Genomic DNA, 13,181 nt, shown 5'->3' on the forward strand with positions numbered 1-13,181 from the left:
GCTTGAATTGTGGTGGGGAGAAAAAGATGATGTGGAATAAATAAATATATAACAAAATAAATATTTATTTATTTATTTTTTACAAAACAAGAGAGTTGAAGGGAGCAAACGTCTCCAATCCCACCCTCCCTGCACTGCGCTCTGGACTGTGGGAAAACAAAGAAGCAGGACATGCTGCCAGCCTTGATTACCTCCCAGTGGAGTTAGAGGTCAAGAAATCCTATCTGATAAAGAGGGAATATGCTAATTGACCCTCATGCCATTGCAAAGATGGTGGCGCCCACAGCCAATAGGGAAGGAATATGCTAATTGACTGTCCCGCCCTCAAAGATGGTAGCACCCACAGCCAATAAGGAGGGAATATGCTAATTGAATGCCCTGCCCTCAAAGATGGTGGCACCCTCAACCCCGCCGAGGCGGCAGGCTCGCCGCAAGGCCGTGGGCCCAGCCACTCCGAGCCTGCCTCCAGAGTCCCCAAGTCCCCTCAGCCCCCCAGCCACCCAGTGCCAGCCCGAGGCACAGGCAAGCCTCGGATATCGGCTGCCCAGCCACCCAGGGCAGGCTGAGGCTTGCACTGCCAGGAGTGGCAGCAGCAGAGGTGTGATGGGGCATTACCTTCCCTGATTGCCAGGTCGCCTCCCGCCCCTGAGGGCTCCCGGACTGTGAGAGGGGGCAGGCCAGGCTGAGGGACCCCCCCCTCCAGTGCATGAATTTTCATGCACCAGGCCTCTAGTAAAAGCATAAAAAGTTAAGTGGTGATGATGATAAAATACTGGACAATATAAAAAATGTCACTGAGCCCTTGTCGCTTACCAGCAAAGTGTTAGAGGGCTGAAGCTAGTACTCAGCCTTTTGTTGCTTCTCCCTTCTTCTAGGCCCTACTCTTGTCTGACTTAGCTCAGTTGTCACCTCCCCCAGGAAGAATTTCTGAAATGGTTTCCTGCCTCATCGTGTACACACACACACACATACACACTTACACAGAGTCACCTCTCAGCCCAGATTAGTCTCCCCTCCATGTTTCTTAAAATCTTTGCAGAGGTCTATTGCTGCACTTACCATCTTTTTAAAGATAAATGTCTTTCCCACAATTCACAGTAGAGGCTGTGGGTTTCTTAAGGCCAGAGAGTGGATTCTCTGATGTGTCTTCCTTCAAACCTCCTCATCCATGGTGCAGGGTGGAACCTCTGTCCCAGGAAGATGGGCACCCTCACTCCTTCCACAGGTGTCAGCCCTGCATGACAACCTGAAGGCTCTCCCTCCCCAAGTAAGTCTCCTGCACATCAAATCCCATTTTAGCATCTGCTTCTTAGTAACCTAACACATTATTATAAGGTATTGCTTTGACTGCCATCCTATATAATAAAAGGCTAATATGCAAATTGTCCCCTCTACCAGGAGTTCAACCGGGAGTTCGACCAGGGGGCCGGCTGGCCAACCGCCTGCAGCCCCTCCCCCCAGCCAGCTTCACCCCTGATCAGCCCTCGCACCCCAATCTGGGGTGGGGCCGGCCAGCCAACCTTCAGTGTCCCCTCCCCCTGGCCAGCATGCCCAATCGGCTGTGATTGGGGCGGGCTGGCCGGACCCCACCCATGCACAAATTTGTGCACCGGGCCTCTAGTATTGACATACTAAACAAGAGTTTAAACATTTAGAATATTGGTTTATTTGGTTGATGATGTTAAGCTCAATGACCCATACCTTCGGGTATTGAAATACTTAATTTTGTATATAATAAAAGTATGACTGAAAAATTTGCAAACATTGTCCCATTAGGATACAATGTTCTTGTTAACATTACAAAACAGATAGATATAACTAGGACACTTCCTTCCTTCCCTCCTTCCTTCATTGAAGGATAACATAGAGTAGTGGTTAAAATATCAGCTCACAGACTATCTGAAAACAAATCAAATCACAACTCAACCACTCAGTGGCTCTATGGCCTTTGGCAAATCACTTAAGCCCTTTAAACCTCTGTTTCTAATCTGTAAAGTAGGATGGTGCTTCTCTTCATCTTTAAAATGTGAATTTAAGAAATAATGCCTGTGCCCAGCCCTTTTGGGCATCGACCTATGAACCAGGAGGTCACAGTTCCATTCCCAGTCAGGGTACATGCCTAGGTTGCAGGCTCCAGGGTCCGTGCAGGAGGCAGCCAGGCAATGGTTCTCTCTCATCGCTGATGTTTCTGTCTCTCTCTCCCTCTCTCTTCCTCTCTGAAATCAATTCAAAAATTTTTTTTAAATAAATAAGTAATAAAAAATAACGCCCACCACATAGGATTGTTTTGTGAGTTGGTGAATTAATTACTGGTGCTTTGTGTAATAAAATAATGATTATTATGGATTTAAAAGCACTTTGTAAACTAGAAAGCCTTAGGGGGGTGGATTTCTTTTCTCTAAGGGAAATAATAAGCATCAGCCCTTGCTTTGTTTGGAAAACGGAGGTTACCTCACATCAGCGGGAAAGCAGAGGACCTGCTTATGGCGGTGTTGCTGATTTATCAGCACAGGACATGATGTTAGAAAATAAACGTGCTATTCCTGCAAGCGGAGATATTTTGGTTAAAAAGATTTTTCCCTTTCAAAACTCTTCCTAATTGTTCTCAAGAATAAGCCAGAAAAGCTGCTGCATTAGTACCTAGCCCATTTTGATATCAGCTCACCTCTCTTTTCCCCGGGAGAGTGTGCGGGGTTGGGACAGAGACCTGAGGTTCCAAGCCCACAACCTCCAAATACCTGAAGCTGCAGGGCGCGGGGAGAGGAATGTCAGGAGGAGAGGCGCCCGAGGCGTCCGCCGGCGGGAGGCGCACGGGCGACCCGCGCTGCGCGGCGGCCGGAGGTGCCAGCGGGCTGCGTGCCGCCCTCGGGGAGCCTGCGCCGCGCAGGTGGCCGCTCAGCCCACCGGCTCAGGTGAGACCCCGGGAAGCGCAAACCCCACTCTCGGGGTGCGGGACGCGCGACTGTGCGCGACTGTACGCGACTCCGCGTGACTCGGCGTGTCCCTCCGCCCTGCGCGCTCTGCAGGAAGAGTCGCTGAACTACAGCCCCCAGGGTCCCTGGGCGTGGCGGGCGCGGGGCGGCGCGGCGCGGGGCGGGCGGCCCGCGGGGATAAAGAGCGGCGCGTGGCGGCGGCTCTGCGCGGAGCGGCGGCGGCGGCCACGGCGAGGGAGGCGGGCCCGGCGTCTCGGGTGAGCGGGGCGCGCGCGGGCGCGGATGGACGGGCGGGGACGGGGAGGCCACCCGGGATGCGAGGAGAAGGGCGCAGGGAAGGGGTCCAGGGCGGGCGAGAAGGTGCGGGCCCCAGGGAAAGGAGAAGGCGGGTAGGCTGGGAAGCGGGGCCAGAGGAACGGGGAAGGCGACACCCTCCGGCCTGAAGCCAGTCAGGAGATGGGGGCGAGGGACCCCTGGATTCCTTCCAGATCCTTTTGTCAAAATGACCAGCATCAGCGGTTGAGCAGAAGAGAGTTGAGAGATTGAATTTGATACAATCTCTTCATTTTATGGGACGTGGGTCGTATTTCTGTGTTTTGGTTTTAGTTTTGTTTTGTTTCTCTATTTCTGTTTCTTCCTCTCCCAAGTATTTATCTGTCAAGTCATTCTTCTTACCCAGAGTTGCCTTCCCTCCCTCCCTCCCTCCCTCCCTCCCTTCCTTCCTCCCTTCCTTTCTTTCTCTCTTACTGTTTTTCTTTCTTTTCTTCCCCCCTTCTTCCTTTATTCCTTTTTTTTTTTTTTTTAACTTTGCCCTTTTCAGAGAATTTGACTAAGGTAACCTGAATTATTTGCACTAAGAATTCTTGTCTGTGGATAGAGGCATAGGATTCCAAAAGTAATATTCCCTCCCCAGTGTTTTGAGTAATAATATTCTAGATTCACATTAAACCTTCAGCTGGTGAACATCCTAACCATTTGCTTTGGATACAAGCTATAAAGAATTTCCAAGCATAACATTACCAAGTTTATTTAAAACTCAAATTGACAAAATATCCATGCTTCTCCAGTTACAGCTGCTATGATCTTTTACCTACTAAGGTAAGAAACATTCAAACCTGTGAAGACTTTTTGTGAGTTTATTTGAGCCAAACTGTTGACAATTGCCAGGAAGCAGAATCTCAACGGATTGAGATAATGCTCTGGAGAATGGCAGTTTTGCACTTTGTTTTATACATTACATTCTAAAGAGGAGACATAAGTGGGTTACACAAAATCCATTGGTGATAGATTAGGGAGGTGGGAGAAAGCAAAGTGGGGAGACCTCTGGGATTGGATAAAAAGTAAAATGATAGACACACACTTCTTTTACTTAGGTGGTTAACAGTCAACAATTAACAATCACAATATGGGGATTTGTGGTCTCCCAAGAGCATTACCTGTGGTTTGAGGGGTCTGGAAAAAGGAAAATGACTTTGACATTCCAGTGATATGCTATCATAGATGCAAAAAGACAATAGGCCCCATTAAAGGAAAGATTGACCTTTGTCAGGGAAGATGCCAGCCTATGACATGACTACCCACCATAAACTGCTTTTTAGTTTTAAAAGTTTAAATTTCAGACCAACTTTGGGTCTCTGAGTTTGCAAGGCCACCCTGAGCTAGTCAGGTTAGCACATGGCCCCTTTTTGTCCACAGCCCCATCCCTTCCTGTAGGAGTTTCACAGTTCACAAAGTCAGCAAACTCTGCTCCCAGGTGGCTTACCGTTTAGAAGAGAAGCCCAAACTACCCTGCGAATAACGCTGACGTAAGGCTTTTAATAAAAAGCCTTCGTTTGGGGGAAATTCTAAGGGGTGTGAAATTACTTTCATCTTAGGGGAGTCAGGGAATGTCCCCTAGCTTTTAAAAAGTTGACTAGGCTGAAGGGGCTGAAGTGGGAGATAATGGCATTCCAGGTAGGAGAACCACGGGAGAAAGGCAAGCAGGCCAGACAAGAGAAGGTAGGTAGCAATAGGGACCAGCTGGGCTAGATCTTTACAGAGACCCAGGCCAGGGAGTTTGGTATTTATTTCTTGAAAGCCAGGGTGGAAAGTTATTGGCAAAGGCAAGGTCAGAAATGTCCATACTACTGGGAGGTTAATCTAGCAGCCTGTGTGGATTGAAAGAAGATAAAGAGAGTGGGGGTAGGACAGTGGTTCCCAACTCTCATCCCATTCCCGCATGCTTTGAAAGTTTTAACCAATCAGGGGTGTGTGTGTGTGTGTGTGTGTGTGTATTGCCCAAGAACCTGGAAGTCTAGTGTGAACAGCCTAGTACTGTTGGATTGAGGAGACTTTCCGTGCTGAACCCAGCTCTTGGGACTCTTATCACTTGAACTTTCTTGAGCCCCCATGGGCCTCTCAGACCTGGGTTGCACCCATTGGTGTAGATAATAGGTAACAAAGGGCAAGTTATGAGAGGGGCCGGAAGGGGAGAGGGAAGGAATGCAGGAAAGAAGATAACAAAATTGAAATGACTTAGCCCCTGAATTAGCTAGGGCTGGGGAGGAGGTACCTGTAGAGCTGGGATGACAGGAAAGAGCTGGTAAGGGAATAATGATAGTACTTGCTAATGTCCTATAGCCATCAGACAAGGCTTCATGGAGGAGGCTGAACTTGTACTTACTATGTGTCTGACACTCTTAGAAGTCATCATTCAGCTACAACCTGAACACTTCATTCAATCAACCAGAAAGTCATCCATTTTTCATTGGACACAGGTGTCTGCAGAACACTCAGAGAAGGAAAGGCAAAGCAAATGAAATGTATTCCTGGTCCTGGGGAGCGTGGTCTAGAGGGGGAGAGGTGAATAAACACTTGTGATGTGGTTTACCAGAAGTAGGAAAACAGGACCAAATGGTCAAGATTAGAATCTGCAAGGATAGTTAGGTAAATCCGAAGATAAGCTACAGAGATTACACCGAAGCCTTCAAACTATAAGAGCTGATTCTTAGTTTAACAGAATGAAGCTAAAGAGATAAGAATGCCACTGTTCTCAAAACAGCCTGGTACTGGCACAAGAACAGACATATAGATCAATGGAACAGAATAGAGAATCCAGATATTGACCCAAACCACTATGCTCAATTAATATTTGACAAAGGAGGCATGAACATACAATGGAATAAAGACAGTCTCTTCAATAAATGGTGTTGGGAAAATTGGACAGATACATGCAAAAAAATGAAGCTTGATCACCAACTTACGCCATACACAAAAATAAACTCAAAATGGATACAGGACTTAAACATAAGACGGGAAACCATAAAAATACTAGAGCAATCCACAGGCAGCAAAATGTCAGACATATGCCAAAAGAAATTCTTCACTGACACTGCCCCTAGGGCAATGGAAGCTAAAGAGAAAATTAACAAATGGGACTACATCAAAATAAAAAGCTTTTTCACAGCAAAAGAAACCATCAACAAAACAACAAGAAGGCCCACTGCATGGGAGAACATATTTGCAAATGGCATCACTGATAAAGGTTTAATCTCCAACATCTACAGGCAGCTTATACAACTTAATAAAAGGAAGATAAATGATCCAATAAAAAAATGGGCAACAGACCTAAATAGAATCTTTTCAAAAGAAGACAGAAGGAAGGCCAAGAGACACATGAAAACATGCTCAACGTCACTAATTATCCGAGAGATGCAAATCAAAACAACAATGCGGTACCATCTCACACCTGTCAGAATGGCTATCATCAACAAATCAACAAACGACAAGTGTTGGCGAGGATGCGGAGAAAAAGGAACCCTCGTGCACTGCTGGTGGGATTGCAGACTGGTGCAGCCACTGTGGAGAACAGTATGGAGTTTCCTCAAAAAACTGAAAATGGAACTCCCATTTGACCCAGTAATCCCACTCCTGGGAATATATCCGAAGAAACTAGAAACACCAATTAGAAAGGATATATGCACCCCTATGTTCATAGCAGCACAATTCACCATAGCTAAGATTTGGAAACAGCCTAGGTGCCCGTCAGCAGATGACTGGATCAGAAAACTGTGGTACATCTACACAATGGAATACTATGCTGCCATAAAAAAGAAGGAATTCTCATCATTTGCAGCAACCTGGGAGGAATTGGAGAACATTATGTTAAGTGAAATAAGTCAGTCAATGAAAGAAAAATACCACATGATCTCACTCATTTATGGATAATAAAGAACATTATAAACTTGAACAAAAAGATAGATACAGAGACAGTAAAGCATCAAACAGACTGTCAAATTACAAGGGGAAGGTTAGGGAGAGGTGGGGGAGATAAGAGATCAACCGAAGGACTTGTATGCATGCATATAAGCATAACCAATGGATGCAAAACTCTGGGGGGTGGGGGCATATATGGGAGTGGGGTGTGGGGAGGGCAATGGTAAGATATGTACACATATAATACCTTAATAAAAAATTGAAAAAAAAAAAAAAAGAATGTCCCTGTTCGCCTGACCACATTTCAACTTAAATTATAGTAATTCTTTATTTATTTGAGCTCCCTGAGTTAGGTTCATGTTCTTTCTTTGATCTCTTATTTTTTACCCCTGCTCTTAGAGGTTTGACATTGTCTCAACCATCAAGTACTATCATTATTCCCTTACCAGCGGTCGCCAACCGGTGGTCCACAGACCACTGATGGTCCGTGAGGTCTGAAAGGTTGGCAACCGCTGGTTTAAGGAAACCTTTGGAGCAGCGGTTGCCAACCGGTGGTCCGTGGACCACTGGTGGTCCATGAGGTCCGAAAGGTTGGTGACCGCTGATCTAGATCAAGTCGGAGGCCTTTTCAACGGTATGTTGCCAGGCCACTCTGTTCTGCTGACTTTTAAAAAATTAGTTTCCTCTCCTTTAGAATTAAGCCCTGAAATTCTACATTCTCAAACTTGCTTTCTGTGTTTGCATACTTGTAAGCATTTTTTCACAGTTCTAAATGGTGAACGGACTTTGCCCAGGAGTTTTATCATTAATTGACATTCCTTGAAGAAGAGAGTAATTCTGTTTGTTGTGTGTTTTTTTTTCAGCAGCTCAATGGCCTCCCGGAAGAAGAACCTTCAAGGTCTGGTTGCTGCAACCATCACGCCGATGACCGAGCATGGGTAACTACCATTTGGGACCTTAAAGGGATCTGTTCTCACTCCACCAAAATGGACTGATGTTCTCTGTATAACAGTCGCTTAGTCTGTGCACTTCTGTGGCACCATTGCCAAGTGGCAACTTCCGTCAGATGTCCACCTGCACTGTCTCTGGCCCCAAGTCAGAGACGAGGTCTCAATATCTCAAACAGTGCAGAAAGAGAGAAAAGATAAAGCAGCTCTCCTTTCTCCCAGGGTCTGTAACTCCACAATGCAAATTCTCCTTGGATTTTATCACAGCCTTCTCAAAGAAGGCCAGTGGAATTGGATGAGACTTCCATTTTAGCAGGATTTGACCTCAAACCTTGACCTGGCTCCTCTAGATCCTGCCTCTAGACATCTGCATGATTCCACCTCAGGCTGTTCATAGACGGGATGAAAGTGGAGAAGGTAGCTGTAAGAGGGATCCCTTAGGCATGTCTGCAGTCTCATTTCAACATCGGTTACATGTTGGGGAGCCTGCAGGAGTGGGAGGGAGCAACAGATGATTGCTGAGAAATCATTGGCCAAGCAAATATTTTGGCTTCCACATGAAGAGTATGGCCATCCATACTATTTTTCTTAGATTGTCAGATAATGGTCATGTGCCGTACATGTCCATACGTGAAATATAACTTCTCCCTGGGACGTTGCCACTGAGGAAAAGGAGATTCATCCACCTCTTGGATCTAAATGTTTTTGACATTTTACAGAAGTCAGTCTGCCAAAACCATCAGAATTCCGGTTTCTTTAGGCTTCTTCTTTCTTCCTCTACAAGATATAAATGATCATGGAGTTATGTGTGCTACGTGAGATTATCCACAGAAGAGTGCTTAGCATAGGATCAGTATGCACTTAGATCCATAAGTTTGAACTGCTTTTGTGGCATAAGACCGGGGGTAAAAGGAAGATGAATTTAAGATACCTTTAAATAAGGCTCTTACTTATTTTTGGTCTTCTGTTGCTGAATTTGTAAACATTAACCCTACCCCTTTAAAGTAGATGAAATTTCTTTGACTTTTATTGTTATCAAAGTTGTCCATATTACAGTTTTCCTTTTAGATTATTGTGAATTCAAGAATTCCAGCTTCTCAGATTCATGAAAATTCACATCTTGGCTAGGTCTAAATAAAACTCTTGCTGAGACGCCATTTAGATTACTCAGTGGTTAGTAGCATTGGTTTTTGGTGTGTTGTTTTTTTCCTCTTACTTCTCCCTTTCCACAAGTTCTAAGAAAGACTGAAGTCAGCTCCTTCTCATTGTGTCAGCCACTTGCTGGACAGATAAAACAGAGGACATGTGATTGCATGAGCAGGCAGAATTTATTTCCTGTTCGCAAACTCAAAACACTACATCTCGTCTCTGCTACTTTAATCTTTTTAATCAGACCCGTTAGCTTAGAAGTGACTTTCTAAAACAGACTCATTTATTCATCGGGGACCCATTGAGAGCGTCAGTGTGTTCTTCCTCTCGTTCTGCTGTTTTCCTGTGGCAGCAGGCCCCATGTATAGGAGATTACTAACTTGGCTCTGCTGGTTCCTCCTCCATTTCTCAAATACTTCTGGCCCTCCTGCCTCCACGTCACTATTTCCTCTTTTTTCATCAATTCAAGTCAAAATAAGAATGTATTTTTTTAAGAAACTTTAGAATTAAATTAGTACATTAAAAATGTATATAGCAGCCCAGCCGGTGTGGGTCAGTGGTTGAGCATCAAGCCATGAACCAGGAGGTCACAGTTCCATCTCAGGTCAAGGTACATGTCCGGGTTGCAGGCTCAATCCCCAGTGGGGGGCATGCAGGGGGCAGCCAATTGATGATTCCCTCTCACATTGATGTTTCTTTCCCTCTCAACCTCTCCCTTCGTCTCTCTGAAATCAATAAAAACACATTTAAAAAATAAAATGTACATAGCGCATAGTAGGCACATAAGCTATGTTGGTTCCCTTTTCTCCCACCACCTGCTCCGTCCAAACATTCCCATACATACAAAGCAGGTTTGGAGCACCCACCAGGAGCAGCTGGATATTAACTTACTTGCCTACAAGGGAATCTGCACTCCCGACATGTTTCCAAGAGATGGGACAAAAAGAAGGGTCACGTGGAATCTCACTGGACATTCTGCCTGGTGACCTGCCATTGTGGGGTTTTCCTACGTGGCTCGTACTGTATACCATGGCCTCCATGATTCTTGGCTGAACAAGAACTGTTTATTCCCCTGCCTCCTTTTTCTTCATGATTCTAAGGCATTCTCATTACCTAATCAACTCTCTGAATATAATTTGATGTCTTTAACTGGGGAAATGGGCAAAAAGAACATGTTCAATAGATTGTCTGAGTTGTTAACCTCCAGCTTTGCCACCGGCTAGCTGTTTGACCCTGGGGCCGTCCTGTCACCTTTTAAAAGTTCCCTTTCATATTCTGTAAAGAGAGGAAGTCCAAACACATTATCTTGAAGGGCCATTCTAATTCTGGGAGTCTGCAGTCCTCTGATGCTCTGTCCTCGGGGATATCTTGGTGATCCCCACTAAGTAAGAATGAAAAAAAGAACTGCAACTCCGGTTTCTCCTCCACACCATACATAGCCCAGTGAGCTTCCTCGGAAACCAATGCAATCATGTTACTCTCCTCTTTAAGAATCTCTGTTGAATCTAAGCCTTGCAACTCATTTTATGATCCGTGGACCATGTTCTCTTAACATCACATAGGAACTTGCTAGAAATGCAGAATTGCAGATCCTACTGCATAGGATCTGAATGAGCTAAGGTGAAAGGTGAAAGCCTAGACCCTCTGGGATGACAGAGGAAGTCCTGTACAGTCTACCCATCCTGCTACACTTCCATTTCCCCCAAACTCTTCTTACCCTTCCTTCCTCTGTGCCTTTCCACATTCTGTTCCCTCTGCCTCTTTCTACCGCATCCTCTCCTTTCTCTGCTCCACCTGAACACTTCTTTCCATCTGTCAAAACCATCCTTTGGCGATTCTTCCCCATTTTCCCTAAAAAGAAGATCTCTCCCCTGTGATCCCACAGCACCCTGTCTGTGCACACCATTTTCCATCAGAATTACTTCTTTATAGTAAGTATTACAGTAAACTGTTTGTTATATGCCTGTCTCTTCCAGGAGGCTCTGAGTGACTTCACCGTATTCAATAGGCATTTCTCGAGTACCAGGCAGTACAGAAGGATGGAGCATGTATCTTATTTATCTTGGAATCTTCAGCATCTAGCACAGTGTGTAGTGAATTTTGGTCTTTCCTGAGTGAATATACTACAGGGATGATTAATGCTGATGGTCAAGGAAACAGAGGGAAGGGAGCTAACACTGATTGGCTAAACACCGTGTGTCAATCATGCTGGGCATTTTAATGTACGTGTTCCAATTTAATCTTCACAACAAGTCTGTGACAGCTACCATCCCTATTTTTACGTTGAATGAAACCAAGATCCCAAAGATCTTGCCCCCAGCCACATAGCCGGAAAGGAAAGTCTCTACCCAGCCCAACCCCTGTCTACTCGTATTTCTACACTGGAGTAAAAGACTTTTGCTTTCCTTCGTTGCTTCAAGAAGTCACTTTTTCCTCCAGGCAAGCACAGTCATTAGAACAGAAAGTCCCTTTCAGATTGGCTACAATGTCAAGGAAAAAGTTGTGTTTTCTCCCTCGAATGCCCTTGACTTCACCGTGGGAATCTTCACCACATTCTCTAGTAAAACAAAACCCATTACCCCAGTCAGAAAGGGCCTGGCCTGCTGGCGTCGGAGTTGTACAGATGGCCGTCTTTTTACCTGTTTGGGAGACTGTGACCCATATGCCCAGAACACGCCCTGGCACGGTGCGGCTGACATAATCCCTGCCCACATCTCTGCTGAAGGAGCTTCGAAGTAATCAAGTAGTTATTTTGCCAAAAGCACACATAATTTCAAACGCTGAAAAATATAGGTGAAAGGCAAAAAAACTGGGAATGTCAGATCTCCCGATGTGCATGCCAGATCATGCCCATTGGGAAAAGAGCCTGCCTGTCCTCTTGATTCTGTTTACACAGCGTCTTTCCTGTGTATTGTGTGCCAGGAGAGGAAATACACAGTAACAGGGATTTTTCTCTGAAAAGACACTTCGGAAAACTCTATTATCCTTATACTGTAAGAGAAGAGATCGGTACAGTCTACATGTGGTTTCCTAGTTCACCACTCAGAGCCTCGATTTGTGGTTAGAAATAATGTGATTAAAGGTATCTCCTCTTACAGAGTTTGTAAGTAAATGAAATGTCTAAGAATAGAGCATTAGCTAAATTAATTATGTCTATTTATACAACGAAATGCTGTGTAGCCAGTATAGTTAACAGAGTATCTGAAGAGGTGGGGAAATAGTCAATCTGGAAATGCTGTGAAAAAATATTACAATACTGCATAATATGCCTATATTCACTTAAGAAAATACTATGTTGTGTATTGGTGAACAGAAAACTATCAAACTAATAAGAGTAATAATCATCTCCAGAGAGATCCTGAGTGGCTTGTTTTTTCCTTTCTTATTGTGTGTATTTTCTAAAATACATGATATAGCTTCTGTAAGAAGACAAAAAGTTAAATACTTTTATTTAAAATATAATCATGGACCTAAGGCAAAGCATCTGAACCCATGGGAACTGAAATTAAGATATTAAATTGGAGTGAAGACTAAGAATGACTCCAGGAAGCATGGGGTTGGTTCCGGGCCAGTCTCCCCTGAGACTACTGGTGAGCTGTGTTCTTGGGGCTCCTGGAGGAAGAGAAGGTGCAGTAAAAAGCCGGTCCAGCTTTTTCAAGTGACCTGGCTGGTGCCCCCTCTCACCTCCATGAGCACCGAGCCCCAGACAGCTAGTGAGGAGAAGAAGAATTCATTCTGTTTCCTTCTCTCTAGTGACTTCTTGGTAACTGACACAGTGCCTGCAGCCATGGACATGAACCCAGATACCGTGGGGAGGTAGAGTAGGTGGGAAAGCAGGGAAGGGAGTCAACTCCCCAGAGAGAATTATCATCCTGTTACCTCCCTAGCCCTGTGATTCCGGTGCCCTTGTGACAAATATGGTAGCAGCTCGGGGTGATTTCACCGGGCTCTCTTGCGA

General features: G+C 45.2%; 1 protein-coding gene across 5 annotated transcripts in view; it reads left to right on the top strand.

Moving 5' to 3' along the window:
* Nucleotides 1-2,793: 2,793 nt before the first annotated feature.
* NPL (N-acetylneuraminate pyruvate lyase) overlaps nucleotides 2,794-13,181 on the top strand; it is a 30,218-nt gene continuing 19,830 nt past the window's right edge. For 3 of the 5 annotated variants that reach the window (XM_079761433.1, XM_079761436.1, XM_079761437.1), the window contains exons 1-2: nucleotides 3,056-3,190; nucleotides 7,991-8,065. In XM_079761433.1, the coding sequence (XP_079617559.1) occupies nucleotides 7,998-8,065 (68 nt within the window). In that variant the 5' untranslated portion in view covers nucleotides 3,056-3,190; nucleotides 7,991-7,997. Of the gene's footprint in view, nucleotides 2,913-3,055; nucleotides 3,191-7,990; nucleotides 8,066-13,181 lie in introns of those variants that run through there. The other 2 variants (XM_079761435.1, XM_079761434.1) reach the window with 2 other exon arrangements.

This window comes from Cnephaeus nilssonii (assembly GCF_951640355.1).
Source record: "Cnephaeus nilssonii genome assembly, chromosome: 21".
In the NCBI taxonomy this organism is placed as follows: Eukaryota; Metazoa; Chordata; class Mammalia; order Chiroptera; family Vespertilionidae; genus Cnephaeus; species Cnephaeus nilssonii.